This window comes from Manacus candei, unplaced genomic scaffold, assembly GCF_025592945.1.
Source record: "Manacus candei isolate 608988 ecotype Guabito, Panama unplaced genomic scaffold, ASM2559294v1 h1tg000028l, whole genome shotgun sequence".
Lineage (NCBI taxonomy): Eukaryota > Metazoa > Chordata > Aves > Passeriformes > Pipridae > Manacus > Manacus candei.
This window is the reverse complement of record NW_026138076.1, coordinates 23,439,005-23,458,893: the sequence shown is the minus strand read 5'-3', so window position 1 is coordinate 23,458,893 and position 19,889 is coordinate 23,439,005. Positions and strand designations below refer to the sequence as shown.

General features: G+C 37.2%; 1 protein-coding gene across 3 annotated transcripts in view; it reads right to left on the bottom strand.

Moving 5' to 3' along the window:
• Nucleotides 1–294: 294 nt before the first annotated feature.
• MARCHF1 (membrane associated ring-CH-type finger 1) overlaps nucleotides 295–19,889 on the bottom strand; it is a 228,838-nt gene continuing 209,243 nt past the window's right edge. For all 3 annotated transcript variants that reach the window (XM_051789521.1, XM_051789523.1, XM_051789522.1), the window contains 2 exons: nucleotides 6,493–6,640; nucleotides 295–4,514 (listed from right to left, as the gene is read on the bottom strand). In XM_051789521.1, coding sequence (XP_051645481.1) covers nucleotides 4,213–4,514; nucleotides 6,493–6,640 — 450 coding nt within the window. In that variant the 3' untranslated portion in view covers nucleotides 295–4,212. The remainder of the gene's footprint in view (nucleotides 4,515–6,492; nucleotides 6,641–19,889) is intronic.

The window sequence follows — 19,889 nt, the reverse complement described above, 5'->3', positions numbered from 1 at the left end:
AGTACTAGTTGTCCATTATGCTATGGATGTAAAACCATTTGCTTTCAGGAGGTTCTTTATAGAGTTGATGCCTGCAAGTTGAGCAACCATAGTTCTTTTCAAGTGTTTTTGTACCATGAGGTATTTTCCTGAGCATTCTGCCTAGCCATAGTACCCAAAACTAGCCCCTGGTAGTTAGCAAGGTTTGTCAGTATGAAGTATGCAGCTGAGTATATTGTTAACCTTTCTTGCAGGAGTGTGGTCTTGCCAATTCATGTTCAGCATGTGATGCTTTATATAACAAAGTGACAAGTGTAGAATACTACAGTAATTTGAGATTTGTTTAATACAAATACATTTTTTTCACAACAATAAGCAGATACATTACTTTTGTTTCCCTTGCCTTCTGTCTTTCAGTACACATTCACCCACAAAAACATACACATTTTCTTTTGCAAAAGAGAGGGAGTTAAACAAGTAACACAAACTTGTAGTTCCAAATATTATACAGAGTAAAATATTTTCATCATAGAGTTTCATTGCATTATTAGAAATTATAAACTGCTCTGGTGATGGGGAATTACTATTTTTTCTACACAACAAAAATAAACACTGCCTTCAGATAGAACAGTGTGTCAATGGCACAGTTGGACTAGTTGAGAATCTTTGTAATGCTAATGATAGTCAAAAGTAGTATGTTTATGCCAGTTTGAAATAAACTTTTTAATGCTTGTAACTCAGGAAGAGAAATGTGCATGTTCACAGGTTAGGAGTATCTTGTTTAAACTTCCAGATCTGACCTGACATCAGATTATTTCTGTCTACCTTCATTAAAACTTCATTTAAACAAGAATGCAGATTAAGCTCTACTTGGTAATGGCAGCTCAGAGCAAGGTTCTGCCCTTGTGGGTTTAGCCAGGCCAGATTCCACTGTCGGCTTATTTGCCTGAGATGTACTGTGGCTACTCAGGCAGTTTGATATGGTTCTTTATTTGAGATGTCATCTTTATTACAAAGTCTTAGTCTGAATCTTAAAATCTTCAGTATACTGGTTTTTTGGGGGGGGGTGTTTTGTTTTGTTTGTTTGTTTGTTTTTTTAGGATAGAATCCCATGGTTATTAAATTAATACAGAAAATTGTATTTTGTGTGGGAATGAAAAACTGCTTGTTGATAAGCATCTGTCTAGTGTCTGTATTTGTGCACTTTCCTTATTAATTAAGACCTGAATCCAAAGCATAGTGGCATGAATAGCTCCTTGCCCTCTTGAAGAGGTTGGGCCCTGCTTCAGAAACAAATTGTAATCCTGCATGAAATCCCTGAAAGCTCTAGAATGTGCACTGCACATGAGAAGAGAATGGGATGCACGAACTAATACTGTAATACTTTAAAAGGTTAAAGACTGCTTCAAGCCTGCTGAAACCTCTCTTGCTGATGCCTTGGCTCATTGTCCATCTCAGCACAGTGTCCCATTTTGCTCTTTTCCTGCTGTCCACATTAAGTATTTCAAAGGGAGAGGAGGAATTTCAACTGAAGTCTTCCTCCATTCTTTTCTTTATTTCACTGTAAACTCAGTTGCAGATATAGCTGAATGCCAAAACAGTGTTTTGAAGGTGAAGGCATTAGTATAAAATTTTGCACATTGTTTGTTCTGTTGGTGACTCTTCAGTGTGTTTTTAAAAATGTACAATAATTTTGTTGGATGCTACCATTCTGCTTTTGGAATCCTCAGGTATTTTCTTCTTTGAGTTAAATTTTATACTTGTTCAGTTTTGTAAAAAACCCTAATGTGAATTGTCTCCTTTAAACTGACAAAATAGGGATAAAGTACTTTCAATGGGGTCATGATGCTACAGCAGCTCAAAGAACAAGCTGCCTAGAGGAGCAGGGTTACTGTTACTGAGTAAGAAACTATTATTTCAGAAAGCTCTTAATTATCCTTCATAATAATGTTGTCAGTAAATTTTGCTATGATTCATCAGGTTTATTGTAAACATCCTTCCAAACATTCAAATGCAGTTAGTAATTTTAAGTGTCTAACTTCAGATATCATGAGATTTACCTTTTAGCAAGTAGCTTTTACACTTTTTGTAAACCATGTCGTTGCAGACTGTCTTGAACATGTGCAGTTATGAGGCATTTGTTAGTACTGTTGTCATTCTCTGGAGACCTTCTGAAGTCTCCTCCACGATTTTAAATGGAGAAATGGTTTCGTTTCTCTTGTATGTCATTTCAAAGGAGAAACTGCTACAATTGTGATCTGCAGTTGTATAATTGGAAAGTTATTTTATATAAAAATTGTGTGTCATTACATAAAAAAACTTAACATTAATCCAACTCACCTGGAGTAACTTACAGCAAATACTGACATATGTTTAGGATCCATTCAAGCACCAAGATTTTGTGTCCTGTCTAGCCAGATGACAATCACTCAGTTACAGCCAAATTACATGAGCAATTGCAATACAAAAGAACATAATGATCTGATTAAAGACACGTTTCTTGCTAATACTGCTACTTCCAGTATTCCCTGAGCCTTAAGCCAGTAAACATTACAAAGGAATACCTAGTATAAAAACTCCAGTACATCTTAGGCCCAGCATGCTGGATATTTGCAAGAACAGGATGATTCTGCTTTTTTATTGTAAATACTTGAGTATATAAAGAGAAAATTTACCATTAGAAATGTCAAGCCTTCTGTAGAACTCTAGTTTACTTGTAATTGTGGCAGATACCCCCCTTTGAAAGAACTTGTGCTCTCCTATCCTCTTTACTCTGGTTCTTTATCTGCTTGTTTGCTTTTCCTCCTTTACCTAAATACAAGATTAAAAAAACCCAAAACTTTTAACTTTTTTTTAAAATATACATTATGTTCAGGCCCCAGACTTGTCCACACCAGTACATAACTACTCCAAGTCAATACTTGCGCTTGCGTCCTGATGGTAAACACCACAGGTATGCAAAGTGAATCACAAAATTGGTTCTTTATATATAATTCACCCTGTTGGACAGAGTATTATATCTACATTCATTTATCTATTGCACCTTTTAATGCTATTCACACTTCATTTTTATATGACAATGCTCAAAACACAAAGTTAACAAATGAACTGTTGAACCTCTAACACCTCAAGTTTACCTGTACAGAAGGAAACCATTGATTTGTTTTTTTCAGCCAGGAAGATAAAAACTAACTTTTCAGAAAAAGGAGATAAAAACGAATATTTTCTTAAGATATGTAGGTAGGTATGTCCTCTTACATCTACCTTTCTGTATCGTGAATCTTAAAAAATAAAACCAGAAATGGTTTCCATCTTCAGTATGTGCCATCCTTTTTCAGACCTTTGATAATAGTCAATTTACTTTTGTGTGATCGTGCAGTAAACTGCTTTTTTTTTCATTTACAATTCTGCCTCAATACTTTGCATATCAAATTTATGTCTAATTCACTCTTATTAGTAAAATAAACAGCAGAGCTGCTCTTTTAAATGCATATCTACATATTATCTTCTCCCTGTACTTATGTTGCTGACAGCTGTATTTAAAAATATACCTGTAAGCTTATGGAGACATGAGCTTATACTGGTTGGAATTGCTTACTTTTCAAAAATACAGGCACAGTTAAAATATCCTTAGTTGACACAGCTGCCCAAGCATTCAGGCTCCGCTACAGTCACATGAACGTGCGTTGCCGTATGAAGCTTAGAGAGTGAGTGCTGTGATAGAGCTCTCTATACTTGGATTTGTTAATGCATATGATTGGATTGGTACTCTTTGAAGCATATATTTAAAAAGATAAATAGCAAATACAGCTTTTAGTAGTAAACAGATTAAAGGTTTTGGTTCTCTGTAAACAAAGTTATTATATCAGGTCTGTTTCTACTTTCCCATCCATCCCACTTAAAAAAAAAAAAGTACTTTTGTCACATTGGTTTGGCATTGTCTGTTAAACCTGTTCTCTATTGCACTTTCTACACTTCCACTTTCACTACACTTGCTGACTAGTTGCGAAACTACTCCACGAACGGTCACATTCCATACAGTAACAAGTTGCTTTGCTGGATCCAGTTTCCTCGTAGGGTTTTGGTTTTCATATGGGGTTTTTTTGTTGTTGTTTTTTGTTTGTTTGTTTTTTTAACTGAAAAAAATGCAAAGTCATTTCTACTTTCTTGTAGCATTTGTAGTGTAGAATACACTACACCTTACACTGCAAAGAAGAAACAATGCTGTCTCTGTCAAACTGGCATGACCTCAGATGTCGTTCCTTCTGCTGCTGGCTGAGAGTTTGTACCTGTCTGTGCTACTGGCACCACCACCGCATCCTTGATGTCTGAGCTCTGAGTGCACAAAGAATTTTTCTCCTCCAGTTTTTTGATGGTGTCTGGGCAGTTCTGAACAAAGATCACTCTGTTGTAGGCTTTCAACCTGCGCCACAGCTGCACATAAACCTTACACTGCACATACATAAAGACCAGGCCCCCTGTGAATCCAATGGCCACTACAACGAGTTTTGTCCAAAATGGCCATTCAAGGACACCTGTGGAATAGAAACTATATTTATTACCAGCATTACACATTGAATATCAAGTGCTGAATTTCAATCAAATGTACTGAAGCTACTTGCTAAGAATCCCCAGGTATGTACACACTATTGGGGCAGTTATGGCTCAAGCAGAAAACAGAAGGGGCTTCCTATTCCATAGATCAGCCAAGAAACTGCCTCCCACTTCTGACTTCACCACAATTTGGTCAAATAGGAAATGCAAGGGCCACTCTCACAAAGTAAGCATAATGCTCAATACAGCAATTAAGAGATTTGCATGGTATACTTCCATAAGGAGAAAAAAAAACCCCAAGCCTTTAAATAGTTTGAGGTACTCATTTAAAACAGGATTTTTAAACTTACATAATATTAACAAACACTACTAGTATTATTCTGGGCTTTCAGTTTTTCTTCTCCTCAAAATATGTTTATAAAAAGTGGTTTTTCTCCAGTCTTCACTGTCTTTTTCCCAGCAATTCTCATTTAAAGAGAGAAAATGGAGAAGAAAGCAAACTATTTACATGTTTCTTCCTTCTCCCCCCAAATACATGTTTGCTTTTGTAAAAGTACTCCCCTGTGACAAGCAAATTTTGGGGCAAGAGAGTTCTCTCTTCGCAAACACTTATTTTTGCATGTAGCTCCAAGGCATCTCTTTGTCCACTTTTAGTGTAAAAAATCAGCCATTACATTTGGCAAACACTGAATTCTATACAAATCATAAATACTTTTTGAACCTACCAAGAATAATTAATGTGATTCTTTTCCATTGTGTATAACAACAAAAATTCATGTTAGCTGTTTTGTTATGAAAATTCAGCTAATCCACAGAAATAGCTTCCCCGTTGTAATAAGTAAGGTGATGTACTCAGAAATAAAAGTTCAAACCCATTCCTAGTACTGTCCTCAGGGCCAGGTTTTTCAGATAAAAAACAGGGTTACCCATTTCAAAAGAATGCAAAGCAAGACTTTGTAGTATATATTCATCTGTGACTTATTGAGCCTTGTTGCTTATTTTCGTCTCATAGGCAAGAAAGGCAAGCATCAAGAGTATCATCAAATATTTATCTAACTAGCAAGGCACAAAGCTCCACCTGTTTTGTTTTCCATGTTAACTTCAGAATATAGAACAAAGCTAGAGAGACCTTTGCTCCCCTACTGTGCTTAAAGTCAGTTCAGATCAAAACTGAAAAGTTTTTTATCATCATGATCACATTTAAGACTAAATTTAAGACCAAATAGACTTAAGACTTGAAATGGAAAACAGTAGTTCAGTTTATCATATATTTTCCACATATGCTAAGTATGGCCCAAAAAGAAACCTACTTACACTAAACGTGGATTTTGTTACATATGTCCAGTTGGGCTTTCAGGATCTCCACAGATGGAGACTCCACAGCCTCTCTGTTCCAGTGTTTAACCATCCTCACAATGCACACAACTGGAACATGGACATTCACAGTGAAATTCTATTTGAAACGACACAGGAATGGCTTTCCATGCTTCTTAAGTTCCACATGAAGGACTAACACAACTGGAACACGGTCTCTTGGAAGTTTGTATTAGGAAGCTTGTTAATGAAAAGGCTCTATCGTGTTTTACTTGCTATCAAGGTTCAAGGGAGTAATATAAATAAATCGCTATTTTAATGACCTGAACTTGCACCGAGCTGTTTGAACTTGACTCATCGCTTTGCCTGAGCTTTAGAAATACCTACATAATAGGAGATTAACCTAGCAAGAACCAGCAGGCTAGTTAAGCTGTTGTAATGATTACACAAAATAGAGTTCTCTCTGCAGGGGCATAACATAAGCTTTTAATGCTGATGCATTCAGAACTTCTGCATTAAAGCATTTGATGTAGCCATTTGTCTGTGAGCTGTTATTTAAGAACAGAGTGTGACTGGTTATACAGCTGCCTTGCAAAGCCAGCCACTGCATTATCAACAACACCAAAGAAGGTAAAAGATACTTACCATTATCATTGCCTTGTTTAATTTCTTCAGCGGTTCTATCAATTAAAACATACAATGACCAAACAACACAGGTAATTGCAATTACGTGGAATGTGACTGAACACACTATTTTCCTCCTCTCACTTGTTGTCATCTGTAGTTTCTCCCACTGTAATAATAATTAAAAAAGAGGAGTTAAAAAAATCAGACCTGTAAAATTTTGCAATAAACTGACTAGACTGTTCTGGCTCTTTCTGCCAAAAACCCAAGCAGTAATAAAATTAACAAATCCTTTTATTTTGGTAATACACATTACAGGACTATGTGCATTGTCACTGTAAAATTCACAATCATCTCATTTTCACAGATTCAGAGGAATGAAGAGTTCTATTTCTGTCTGCTTGTGAATGATATCTAAAGTAATTTCACTGCAGTACAGCCATAACATGTTAATAAACAGGTAAAAAGATGAATATTTATTTTAAATTTGCGCTTCTGGTGATGAGACAAGAAAAGCCCAAACATTAGTTTGTAGTACTTATTAAAATTCGAGGAACGCAGTTATGTAACAGCCTTCCCATAAAAGCACAGGAAATGCAACTCCATTGAGGATTAAATTCAATAAACTTGAAAAGATGATTATGTGGAAATAATCGTACATGATAGCACTCAGCCTCAATAACGCAAGGAGGATCTTCCAGGCATATGTTTCTGAATTATGGTACTAGATCCTATCTTAGTTTAAAGCTATTTTAAGATTAAATAGGCTATTCCCTGCATTTGAACAGTGCAACTCTTGAGGCAATATTTTCTAATCTTGCTTGTGAGGGCATAATTTTTTTTTAGCCCTTCTTCAATACAAAACCCTTCTCTACTAAAACGTTTGTCTTTGAAAACAGATGAAAGAATATGGCATTTAAAAGCAAAATGCCCCTATTCCAATGAATAATCTCGGAATCGGACACTAGCGTCTGAGGAAGGGAACCAGTACAAAGCACGAGACACGAGTGCCACCTCCCTGCGGCCCTGGGAACACCAGAGAGAGCTGTGCTCAGATCAGTGCCCTGCCTTAGCGGCTTAAGGCTGGGACAGAAACCTCGGCCACTGCAGAGCACTGAGGCGGCATACATGTACTTTGAAGGCACGAGTTTAGCTTTGTTTTCCTTGTTTAGGTTTTTGTATTGTTTTGGTTTTTGCCGGCTGTTTACTTTGTTTGTTTGTTTTTAAATGTTGTTTCTGAGAAAAAAAACAAATTTTCCTAAATTCTTTATGGTTGGATATGGCATCTAAGCTACATGGTCAGCCTTACACCTGAACCAGTATGGCCATTCTATCCAGAACACTTTTTGCTGTCAGGTCACGTTTCGAAGGAGCACAGTTGCAGTAAAGCTGAGGGGGTAAATGCCATGTCACTACGAGAAATAACTCTCAGAAATACTTCTTCCTGCCACTGGTTTTAGAGCAGGACATACCAGGGCAAACAAATTTCAGTTTCTAATGGCAGTTGAAGTTTGCATGTGCCTGAGCTGTTGCCTCAAAACATAGCCTCTAGAACCTTTCCTAGCCCTTGCCAAAATTTGACAAATAATAGAATATTTTGAGTTGGAAGGACCTCTGATGATTTTTTTGTGGCTCTCTTCTGAACTCACTCCAGCATGTCCTGGGGACCCCATAGCTCGATGCAGCACTGCAGGTGGGGTGTCATGAGAGCAGACTAGAGGGGCAGAATCACCTCTCCTGACCTGCTGATCACACTTAATGAACACAAGGCTTAACTGCTTAGAAAAATGGAAGCACTTCCTACGTAATATACAGAGTCAGAGCTGTCAGTTTATTTATCAGCTGAGACGTCATTTCAATTTCTGATACATTGACTTAGGAGTGAAAACTTGCAGGGGTTTGTATGGCAGTCTGAAAAAATAGGAGAATTAAATTAATTTTTTTTTAAGTAATAAAACCCCAACACTTTATATTCATTGTGGTTCATGTAGGTAATATTCAGTGGCCAGCCAGAAAGTCTGAGGCATTATTATCACAGTCTTATATTATTACAGTCATCGGGTTACACTGCATTTGACCTGGAGACTTTCATCCTTTCTGCAGTGAAAATTCAATGCAAGTGTTGCAAAAGACTCTTTCCAAAGAAAGAGTTGTCTTTGTCCAGATGGAAAAAAGCGTTTTACCTTAGCCCCTCACTTACCTATGGATGCTTTGTAAGAGATCAACATTGAATATAAAGAAGAATGAATTGTTCTTAAACAGAACTTTTCTGTCATCTCAACCGTGGTGCTACACATTTTGGTATACTGGAGAGAAGTTTCTGTGCAAGATTTTCATTGTCAGTTATATGTGCAGTCTCATTGTAGCCATTTTATGCTCTAACAAACTCAAAAGCCTCAAAGTGTTGACTTAATGCCCAGTCAAAGACAATTGCTGGTCCTATGAGTCTAAATGTAAACATTTTGCAGGTGGAAGAAAACCAGACAAAACCAAATGACCAACAAGCAGGACAGGTAAGTAAAGGAACAAGCTCACAAACTTCTACTGAGATTTACAAGAAAGTATATGAGGAGAGGGAGCTAGCAGAAAAGGGCTAAAGCAGGCCTTTTTGCTAACATCCCATGATCAAACCTAGCCAGAAAGCAAGCCAAGGCCTACTGGACTCTCCTTCCTCTAACTGGCCCCTTTTCTTCTCCCACAAGACACTCTGCCTGCCTGCCTGCCTGGGTATTCTATCCACACGCGTATTTACCACCCCAGAAATAAGCTGGGAGAGTAGAGACTGGGAGAGGCCACCATCATGGTTATGGAACTGGAAGACACTGCAGAGTACCTTGTACTTCCAGATTGGGATACAAGAAAGGAAAAAGGTCTAAGGAGAGACTCTGTCTCATATGGCAGCATTTAACAGCTCTTAGTGTGTCCCAAAGCTGTGTCTCGGTTTTGTCCTGCCCTAGCTGCAGTCCCAGTTCTCTCAACTACAGTCGTGATGAGCTGAACTCAGAAGGGGAAATACAATTAAACTTTGTGTTGTACTCCTGGTGATCCCAGTGGTAGCTGCCATAACTTTCCTGTCCTACTCACATATTTTAGATTGGTTGAACAGAGAGTACTTACTGTGTGACTCCTGTCCCTCTGTACTAAATGAGTAATGTTAGTACATGATCCAGCAATTTATGTTGTCTTGGAGCAGAAAAGTGCAATTCACTATTTTAGGATTTTTTCAATAGCCTCATATTGAAAATTTTTACAGCCCAGGACTTGATACAGCCTGAAGTTGAGTGGGGAAGTTTGGCAGGTGCTACCTTTCATGTCACACAGCGCTTTAATGCCTCCTTAACCACAGATAAATTCATCCCTGCTGTGTTTAGAAGCTTATGCAGTTCTCATGGCTTTCCACATTCATGATAGCAAGACAAAAATAAATTGCATCATGTTTTGTTATCTTCATCAGTGATCTAGGAAAAATGCAACCATCAGGTTGATGACACTGTAACATGCCATGCACAGAATATAAGATGCCACCAAGAACAGAAAAATAACAGAAAAGTAAGTACACAGATGCAATTTTTTTTGGAAACTTACATGTTAATACACCTAAGAGTTAGCCTTACAGGCTCTAGAGACTGTAAGGAGAGAAAGAAATGGAAGACTAACAGCCAGAGGAGACATTTATAATAATTTGCAAATTACTGAGTCACTAAACTGATAGACAAACTAGTTTTTGCACAACCCCCTAGGAAGCATCCCTTCACTGCTGTACATCCAATTGTCACCACCCACAGGTTCGTTAATCCTGGCAGCAGTACCAACATTGACTGGAAATCATCACAGATGCAGATGGTTTAAGGTCCTGCAAATGCAAGCAATCGCATGAATATCATTAGGCTTCATAGAACAGGTGTGCTAAAACACTTTGTAACATCTAAAAACAATCAAAAGACTTTTTACACAAGTCACCAAACAAATCCAAAGTGTAACGATATGTATCCTCAGCAGAAAGCTTGGAATATCCTCAGCCCCCTTTTTATTTTCCGAATAAGCTTTCCGAACATGACACTTGCGCTGTGCTCTGCAAACCACTGGAGGGTGGTAGCACACCGTCTGCCTGCCTCAGAGGTTCCTACCAAGAAGCCAGAATGAACTGCCAAAGGAAAGAAGCTGGATTGTAAATGTGATCAGAAACACACCTCCCACCCCAGCTACTACTTACAACTACTTCTAAAACACGATGTGCACCTCAGTCTGAACTCCTATGCTTTACTGCCTGAGAGGTTTGGAATAGTCCTGAAAGTGGCAGCTGTAAAACTGTACCTTGTTCTTGGTTTCTACCTCGGGTTTTTCTTTTGTTTCTTAAAAATTATGTCACTCAGAAACTTCAAGAGAACAGTTACTGATTTCATAACCCACTCTTATAATTACAAAATGTAGTCATGAGTCTTCTGGGGAAATAAAAAAAATTAAAAAGAAAAAAAACCTAATAACATACAGGGAACTTCTAAATCATATGTAGCCAGCCACTTCCCTTTCTTGTAATGTAGTTTGAGAAAATCCCTGATATTTATTTTAAAGGATCACAATTTGCCTCCTTCCATGTCACTTCTAATAAAAGCTTGATTAACCAATATGTAACAAATAAATATGGATATTTTTTAGTATCTTCTGAAAACATTGCCTATGAGTATGGGTATGCTGCTTCATATCCTGGATTCCAACACAGCCTCTCTTAACAGAAACAAAATTGCAATTTTAATTCCCTTCTATACATTAAGCTTTCTGCAAAGTGGTTTCATGATGGCCCAATGCAGAACCGAAAGTTTCACACTGCTCACGCAAAAGCTTCACACTGCTCACACAAAAGCTTCACACTGCTCACACAGAAGCTGTTCCCACACCTCACAGTGGCACTCTGCAAACTCTGCTGCTTGGGTTTCTTTTCCCCACTTCCACATTGTAGATTTACTGCCTGCCTGCCCCCATACACCACTTTGTGTCCACATGTTGCCTCCTGCTGCTGGTTATCTTCTGTCACACTGGCCACAGTTTTTTGTCTAGACAAGATTTCGGGAAGCAACTGCAGAACCACTGCAGGTTTTCAGATTCACACCTCTACAACTGAAGGTCTCTTTCTCCTGCAGGGGCTCAGCACTGAGGATGCCAAATATTGAAGGTGAAGTTAATGGGCTGCTTTGCAACATGCTGTGCATGGTTGGACTTTTAACTCCTGGGTATTTTCAGGAACCCTGTTTTTAAAAATTGCATGTAAGGAGGTCTGACAGGGGAAGCTGGTATGGGTATGACATAGCTAATATTAAATATTTTTTCTGTTCTGACATTTTTCTCCTTATCCATCATTTAGCAAAAAAATGACTATGTATGTAATGTAAACAGCACCCACAGCTAGAAGGACTTCCTTCTGCTCTCACCTAGTAGTAGTAGTCATGCAACATTTTCTGAATTCTTTCAACAATCTAAAGAAATAGTTTGAGCCAACTTCTATCTTGAAGTAATTACTCCTGCAAAATAAAGGCTAAAATTATTAACCAGAGACTGCTGTAGAACCTGCCCTCTGCACACAGACTAAAAACACACACAAAAAGATCTTTCTTATCTGAAACCAGACCCAAAGAACCTAGCCAGCATTTTGGAAAATTAACTGGAGCAGTGTATGCTGAAGTGAGCTGAGCACTGAAATATGTCAATAGTCTGAACATATAGCTCAGAGTTATTTATCTTAGGGAGAGTGTTTTCTGGTCACTTGTTGCAGTACTAAAGGGCTCAGGCTCCACAGTGAGTTGTTCACTGCTATCAACCTACCAGCTGGAGGAAAGCAGCTGCCATGGTAGTTTGTGGGAATGGAATTTGTGCAGTGGGTGGAAGAGGAAGAAATAATAGTAATAAAGGACAACAGGGCTCCACACATGTTGGGAGAATAAAATAGCCTTGTGGAGATTTGAAGTACTCCTAAGAGATGAGAATTCAAAATGTGTTATTTGAATAAAAGCATTCTGGGCCACTCTGCCATCTAAACAACATGTGGTTACAGCCTGTACCCGAGGCACTGCATTTTAAGGAAGGTCAAGACATGCCTTACCACATCCTGCTACAAGATGAGAAGTGCCCCTCAGACAGTCCAACAGAATGTGCCAGGTCTCATGGCTGACAAGAAAAGGATTTGGGCTATAAAAACACCTCTGCTGCGTTCTTTTCCCAAACACATCTCAGAGCACATTCAGAGAGGAATAACTGAGCAGGTTTACAGAAAATAGAGAAAACATATTTGTCATTGCCTTTTCTCAAAAGATACATCCCAGAGATGAAACTCTTGTAAGGATCAAGAATAGAAGGCCATAATTAGACCCCTGCTACATTTATCACTGAACAAGGAAATAAAATAAATTTTAAAAATCCCATGTCACATGGTGCATCATATCGCCCTATCTATGCACAACCTTACCTTCATCTGATTAGCTCATTGGATGAGCTAGTACAAATCATTCTCTGGCAAACCTGTCCGAAGCTTACCTAAAAACTATTTCTGTCCCTAGGAGACACTAAACAAAGCTGGCTGGAATTCAAATGAATGTCTGTGATGAATTTAAAATACCTATTAAAAATTTAAAACTGAACCAGAAATGGGTGCATTTCTAAAGTCACACAATTTAATTCACTTTTATGTGCAATATGCATATCTACAGTAATAAAAGAAATACATAATGAAAAATCTCACTTTGATAAACATCTTAAGATTATCATCTGCAAAGAACTAATTATTCAGTTTTATCAAAATCAAGACCGCACATTAATTTTTTTTAAGTGACAGTTAAAACCACTGGACTTAAGTGATATGATCAGTATGCACTCTTCACAAACATACAGTTTTTAGCTGTGTATGACATCAATTAGCAAACCCTTAAAAGTGTAAAATAGAAGTTGAGAAATTAAAAAGTATAAAAATTAAGTAATTCGAGAATCTAATTTCTAAAATGAAGTAGCTGGTTTTGCAATATGAAGTAATATTGAGAACACTTGTTTTTTACCAACTAAAAGAACTTCAGTGCCTGCATCCTAATCATGCCAACATAGACTAAACAACAAAAAAAATGCTATGCTTTGGAAATATAGGAATAGCCAGACCTTATGTCCCTCTCATCCAATGCTCTGTCTTGGATAGAGGCCAATACCAGATGCTTCAGAGAGACATGCAAGAAACCCCATGGCAAACAGTTACAGCATAATGTCTCCATATTGGGCGTCTCTTTCTAGTTCCCATCAGCTAGAAATTGTTTTGCATCAATATATAGAATGCAGAAGTACTTGACAGTGTTTATTTTCCAAGCATCCTCTTTGAATACTGAAAAAACTTTAACCAATTTTTTGTTCAATAGAGTCTTCAGTACTGTCATGAACTTCTCTTTTAAAATTGCTTTTTCTTTGCTTGCCTTGTAAGATATTTAAGAAAAAGATTATCTTCTAGCATAGTAAGCTTCAGCTACCTTATCTAAAAAGATAATCTTGAGAGATAAACTGCAGGTAAAACATTAAACCACTGATCAGGACTGAACTATCACCAGAATGCAAAACTATGTCTGGTACTAAGAAAAAGAGGCACCAAGAGCTCTAGAAAGATTTACTTCAGGCATATGACTTTATTACTCAAAACTCAAAAAACAAGCGACATGTGGGCAACCTATAAAGAAACAAGGAAAAACAGGGCAGAATCGATGTCTCCACTAACTTTTATCACAGTTAGTCAAGGAAAGAAACAGATGCTACTGCTGTCAGCTCTCCCTACAGTATTTCTACCATCATTCTATCAAAAGGATCTAGTTTGTCACTTTTATTCTCTTTGCAGCTAGCTGACACCCGCCTCTGTCTACTCTGTATTTCTGAAAGAGCAACACATCTAATTGAAGGCATGACATTTCCTCCAGTCACTAATTAGCAAATGCCTTTAAATCTCAGTCCAGTTCTCAAACAACAACTTACACACACACACAAAGAAAACCATGAAAAAAAGAATCAATCAATCTGACTGCCATACCACATGAGCACAGACCATAATTTTGCTGCAAGGGCAGTTATGCTGAGATTTCACTTTCCAACCAAAGCAGGGAGAGGTGCTGCATTTTGCAGTATGTATTCAATAGACAATACAAAAGCAGCCATGACACATGCTCAGTGGAGGATTTGAGACGGATTGTGCCATGGTCAAAGCAATCACAAGTCCTTCCTCCACTACAGTCGCCATAAAAAACCATCCCCCAACAGTCTGTGCCTGAGTCTGTCTTTGAAAACCAAGTAAGATGGGTTCCCTTTGCACATTTGAGTGTATTTTGTTCTCAAATGGCGTGATGAATTTAGCATGAAGACTGGGATAGCATGGTAGAAATAGGAAAAGAAGAAAAATTAGAGTGCAAGGTGGATATAGCAACATGCTGGAGCCAAAGATTCCATTACATAATCTTGTACACCTCTCCATTTCCTTTAATCCTTCAGTCCTGTCCAACTGAAGTGAAGTTTCTCAGAAGATCTGTTGTTTTAGGCAGCTAAAACACAGTCACAATATATGATCACAGTTTTGTTAGAAAGTCTTTACTTCAATTGCCTTCTCTCCAGTATTCATCACACTGCTTAATTTCTCAATGTCAAATTGTCTAGCCTGCTGAGAATCCGTCTGAATTGTTACAAAGACGTGGCTTGGTTTAAATGTGTTTGTATACCAAAACCCTGTTATTTTTAAATACATTGTTGTTCAAACATACCTAGACATACCTTTTTTTTGCAGTTATATATACAGTATATACACATCTGAATTGCATGCAACAAAGATTAAAAAAAGGAGCTGATGCTATTTATTATCTATAAATGTGGCTTTAGCAAGATTACTGACTTCCCATAGCTGAATAGCTACAGTTACCTTCTCTGTCTTTTAATTTTCCCACGAGAGAGATTCTTTTCATGCAACTAAATAAAAACAAAACAGAGGAAATTTGCGCTGAGGAAAGCTACTGTGATTAACACAAAACTACAGCCTAGTGGTCTGGTAAAGACCTGAGGGAAGTTATTAATTCTGAAAAACCTCCAACTAATACCATATGTTCCAATTTTGACACATACAAGTTGGAGCAGATGAATAAAGACTTCAATAATTTCTGGGGAAAAATTCCTTTTTTTCCCAAGTAATTTTAATAAAATGCTACAGGAATAAAATTAAATTAACAAAAAAAAATTAAAAATACTGAATAAACTCATAATTATCTTATTTGTACATAATTTAGATCAATTACTGAAATTTCTGTGTTCAAGAGAACATCACTCTGTTAAAGAGAAGCCATTTTTAGCATGCATTCATTCCACCAACAAGCAAGAATCAGCCTGTGAGCAGATCAGTCTCACATCAATAGGTTCCAGGCAAAATAAATTTGAGGCAAATAGCAACTGTAAAATTGTATGTGTTAGTTACGTGACACATAATGATATACATTAATCAGATCGTGAATAGCAGCCCACTCCCATTAGAGTTGGTAAAATTACTAACTTCAAAATTAAACAGTAAGAACGGCATTTGTAGAAAACTCCATGAATAAAAATGACTGGTTTAGGTCAATGTTTGGGTTGATTATGCTCTTTAAATTTCATATTACTAACTATACATTGTGTGCCAGGGTACCAATCCATTCACATTTTCTTTAGTTGCAAAGCCAGTATCAAGAGATTCTCTTAATTAATTTCAATGCTTCGGCTACCCAGTCCCTCCTTGGTTATAATCATTGATGAGGTCAAGCTGTAAAACCAAACACTGAAAGGGCTGAAACAAAAAAATGAAAAGGAGACCCCTAGTTCTTAAAAAATGAGAGGCTAATGAACTGCAGGATAGTGTAGGACTCTCTAACTAAAATGGAAATTCAATCTTTTGATGCAAGTTGCATCTGTAAAACAGCTCAGATCAAACTGTTTACTTCAGCCTGAGAAAGCACAGAAGATTTGTACCTCCCAGAGCTCATGTTCATGGCTCTGTGAAATAGTGGATGTGGATAACTCTGCTAATACCCAGACCTAAACAATCTCCTGAATTCCCTTGACTTCTGTAAATGCTATGAGCAGAAGCAGCCAATTTGGGTACTAGCAACTAATTAGAAGAGGACATAGTTTTCATTTAATTTTCTGGTGTAAGATTTTTCATTTGCTTCTTAAAGAATGCAAGTTCAAAGCAATGACAGTAAAAACATCTCATTCCAGCTCCAGGAAGGATTTGCTGCATTGGGGGTGTCCCAGCAAAGTATCATGGTTAGAAGGCCTTTAGAAAGCCTAAGGTTATGTTATGATGGTTTCAAGGTAGGAGGCACAAGAATTTCTTGTCAGAAGTCCATGGGAACTGGAACAGCTGTGTGAATAAAGCTGTGTCTTGAATGGAAGAGAAAGACATGGAGATGACAAGCTAGCACGAATTCTACCACTATGAAAAAGCTAAGAACTAGTATTCTTGTTGTGGCACAAAATGCAAGACAAAATTATTCTGCAAACTACAGCATGCTCTCTATATACAGATAAATTAGCAGTAATATATTAATACTCTCAAAAATTAAGAATGCAACTGTCTGAACAAAGTAGCCCCTGGCATCCGCAGGGCATCACAATCAGATATAAATGCTATGAAATCATTTTTACTTTAAAAGCTTTAATATACACATCCTCCCTTGAGCCCAAAGTTATTCTCTGTAATGACTGACAGCCAATGAGAAAGTAATAGCTTTGTGCCTTTGTGCATACTGGTGAATTGTCTGACCCTACATATTGCAAGAAATTATTTGAGGCTACTGATGTTTTGAGACAGTTTACTGGAAGAAAGATAATCACCAGAGCAGGTGTAGCTGCACCAGAAATCAAAAGGAAATGTAGGATCTTCTTCTATATTAAGGAGTGCAAAGTATTCACCAAATTGGGTTGAAAGGGAACTAATCCCACAGCAAGTCAATGATACCAGACCTATGCAATATTTGCTATCACTTCTTATCATAAGCCTTATCAGAAAACAGATGAAAAAGCCAGATGGTTCATACTTCACAGCACAGGGCAATAAGAATCAAACAGCAAGCAATATGGTAATGACTGCTCAGAGTTTGGGGTTTGGTTGGTTGGTTTTCTTGTTTGTTTTTGTTTCTCCTGGGAGACTCTGCAGGTTGCTTCTGGCTTGTAGAGTCTACTCCGTCAAGAGAAGCAGTTTCTAATGATGACCACTTTTGATTTCATAGCACATTTCTCTGCAGGCTATATAACTTTTGGCAGTGATCATCATACTCTTAAATAAGAAATGTAAACACAAATTGAACCAAAAATAAAACAACACCCTTAACATATTTTGTTGTCATGAATTTTTCATACATGCTACTAGATTTTATAAGAAGAAGATTTATCCACAAAGCATCCCATTATGAATCAATTCCTCCAGTCATATTTTTCAATATTTAGTCTTTCTATAAGACTGTGTTCAGCACAGAGAAGAGAGCTGAATCTGCCTCTCTCCCACATTAGATAAGAGATTTAACAACTGACTTTATATTAGTGCAGGTGACAACTGTTTTGTAAAAAAAGGCACCCTATGAAGTGATAACTCCAATAGGGGGGAGCAGAAGTGATGTATCTCTAGTGATACATGAAGTCTGGGAGTGAAATGGGACTTAGAGATTCACTTTAGATTTTCCTTTTGTCTATCATAGATCAAAGCAACATTCTAATTTTCTTCTGTTGCTTCCATAGATGATTCACATTTTTTTAAGGAGCCTGCAGAATTGCTGAATCTCTGCCTTACAGCTGGGCATTACCCATAAGTTGTCTGTTGGCTCAAACCCTACCTTTGAATTAGTTACATAGCTCCTGCTGATCCAATATGATCTTGTAACAAACAGAGTATCTTTAAACTATTAAATATTTGCTTTTGATCTAGCAGTTAAATCAGCATTATATCAAACAGTTGAAATCTTTCCCAGACTGATTTTATCACTAGTCTGACCACAAAGGGGCTCTGATACGCTTGAACTGACTTTTACTTTGTATGGAAATTTGTGCCAGCCTGTTCCCTAACTTCTCTCCAGGGCCTAAATACCCTGTTCTGGGCAGCCGTGAAACATGTATCTCCAAGTGGGACATAAAACTTTGAATTTTGCATGACAGTTAAAGTTGGCCTGCATCTTTTATCACTCTTGTTTATTTATAAAATAAATTATATCAAGCAGACAGAAAGCATTCTGTCCTTCTCTAATAACAGTAGCTGGATATACACGAAGTTGCACAGAGTTCAAGGGTGTAAAACTCAAGGGAGGGACCTTGTATCATATTTTCAGTATATAGGCAAATATGGAATAGAAGAGGAGTAAACATTTAAAAGATATATGTACACATTCAAAATAAATAAGATCAAGTTCCTCTCATTATCAGCATTTGGGTTTGCTTCTGTTTAATTTAACAGAAACATATTACTCTGTTCTAAAAGAAAATTCCCAATTTTCTATTTTTAAAAGGAATGCATTCAGATACCCTTTCTATCAGAAAGAAAATTAACCTCAACTGGTACATAATGCCCTAAACAAAAAATTGACTTGGTCTTCCTTAATGACCAAGAGCAACCACATGGTAACAATGTGCAGTATTGTTTATGCCTCACATAAATAAGACATTATTTGTAAATAATTAAAAAAAAAATTGGAAGACAAAATACTCATCTCCAACACCACAGAATAATCTGTTGGGATAATGCATCGAAGCAAAACATCTCATCAGATACCAGACATCTCAAACAGATAGCAGAATTTAAATATGAAAAATATTTTGAAGTATAGTGAGACAATGTTGAGAAATCTCCATTTGAAGACATTTCTGAATTTTAAGGTCCTTTTAATCCATTTCATACTCACAGTATTTCCATTCAATTCCTGCTTCTACTACGCTTTAAACCAAATTCAAGAGACATGAAATGTAGGTGCTAATATACCAGGATTTCATCCTTTTAAAGAAGTGGTTTCCTCCAGGTGAAGCTATTACCTGAGAGAGTTCAATGAGGAACTCACACAAGCTTCTTCCCACTAATTCCTTCCACAATAAAGTCACTTTATAAATTCTGCATTATGGATTGCAAATGCTGAGGTAAAGCTACAAATGGAACTGTATTATTTATAACCACAGACAGCTGTAACAGAGACTATGAGAAATAAACCAGACACACTAAGCAATGCTTAATATTTAATCTCTAAATTTATATTGAGCCGAGTCATTAGACCTACTCACATATATGAAACACTTGCAATGCCTGTTGATCAATGCTTAATAGGATTACTTTAATGCAAAGACTCACTAAAATGATTAAACTAAGTTTTATTTGATGTCTAGTGCTTTCTGGGATTCTCTAATACTTGTTGCAC